We start from the raw sequence: 1534 nt of genomic DNA on the forward strand, positions 1-1534 counted from the left end.
ACTTTATTTAAACTAAAGAACGCATATACTAATTATCAATCATTTTTTTCTACACGAGCAGATAATTCGGGATTTTCTTTAGATTGTGTAACGCATTTGTTGAGATGTGAAGGGTCCCAAAATTGTTTGCGGGGACTGAGTTATCGCCCCCTCATTATCATTGTCTTTCATGTTTCAATCAGTGTTTGCCTCTCCATGGTTGCTAGAAATTGATTCCAATCTAAGTTTGAAAGAATCACTTGATACTACATCTAGTTTTACAAACTAGGTAGTTTTCAGAATATTTCTTCAGGTTAAATTTTCTTCCCAGCCTTTCAGATGGTTAGTACTGAAATTTTCACTACATATCTATCAGGTGTACTCTATCAGGTGTATTGTATCAGGTGTATTGTATCAGGTGTACTCTATCAGGTGTACTCTATCAGGTATACTCTATCAGGTGTATTGTATCAGGTGTATTGTATCAGGTGTATTGTATCAGGTGTATTGTATCAGGTATATTGTATCAGGTGTATTGTATCAGTTGTATTGTATCAGGTGTACTCTATCAGGTGTACTCTATCAGGTATACTCTATCAGGTATATTGTATCAGGTGTACTCTATCAGGTGAACTCTATCAGGTGTACTCTATCAGGTATACTCTATCAGGTGTATTGTATCAGGTGTATTGTATCAGGTGTACTCTATCAGGTGTACTCTATCAGGTGTACTCTATCAGGTGTACTCTATCAGGTATATTGTATCAGGTGTACTCTAGCAGGTGTATTGTATCAGGTATACTCTATCCGGTAGATTGTATCAGGTGTACTCTGTCAGGTGTATTGTATCAGGTGTACTCTATCCGGTAGATTGTATCAGGTGTACTCTATCATGTGGATTGTATCAGGTGTATTGTATCAGGTGTATTGTTATTATACATTAGTAGCTATGTGGACTCTCTGAAAGGAATATTGAAATCATGAAGTCTGAACAATTTCTTGATATTAGAGTATTAATTGATTTATATTATTTTTCAAATCGGTGTCATTACAGGGGAGGTAATTAGAGACATAACTAAACAATTACTAGTCAAATTAAAATAGAGAAACTCTATCAAGGGAACAATAACGTATTAATGATACTTAGTGACACTTGTTGATACTTTCTTTAATCGCCTTCCCTCGGGTTACAGTTCGACTGGGGTCACTCACTCCATATTAAAGGTGAGGTACCACATACAAAAGTTCTCAAATGACATGTTATAGTGTATTAAATGGTATACATCACTCACTACAAACATGTCTATATTCTAACGATATTAATACAAACGATATCTGGCATGTGTTCTATTTGAGAGAGCGACTTTCACACACTGCTCAAATTTATTTTCTCAATTTGCAGAAATTAGACTATTTGAATCGTGTTCCATAGAACACCTTCGTATTTTAAACATTGTTAAGAATACTAACAACCTAACTAAATCTAACTGGGATGACTACTTTGATATCACCTATAAACCAGAAACCGGTGGTAAAGTTCAGGCTGTTAATCAAC

The 1534-nt window shown here is 35.1% G+C and overlaps 1 protein-coding gene across 1 annotated transcript; it reads left to right on the forward strand.

Moving 5' to 3' along the window:
* Positions 1-318: 318 nt before the first annotated feature.
* Positions 319-943, forward strand: LOTGIDRAFT_144462 (hypothetical protein; the record flags this gene model as incomplete). Its single annotated transcript, XM_009055201.1, has 2 exons — positions 319-733; positions 804-943. 2 exons carry the CDS (start codon positions 319-321, stop codon positions 941-943), a joined length of 555 nt encoding a protein of 184 aa, XP_009053449.1.
* Positions 944-1534: the final 591 nt, after the last annotated feature.

This window comes from Lottia gigantea (genome assembly GCF_000327385.1).
Source record: "Lottia gigantea unplaced genomic scaffold LOTGIsca_238, whole genome shotgun sequence".
Lineage (NCBI taxonomy): Eukaryota > Metazoa > Mollusca > Gastropoda > Lottiidae > Lottia > Lottia gigantea.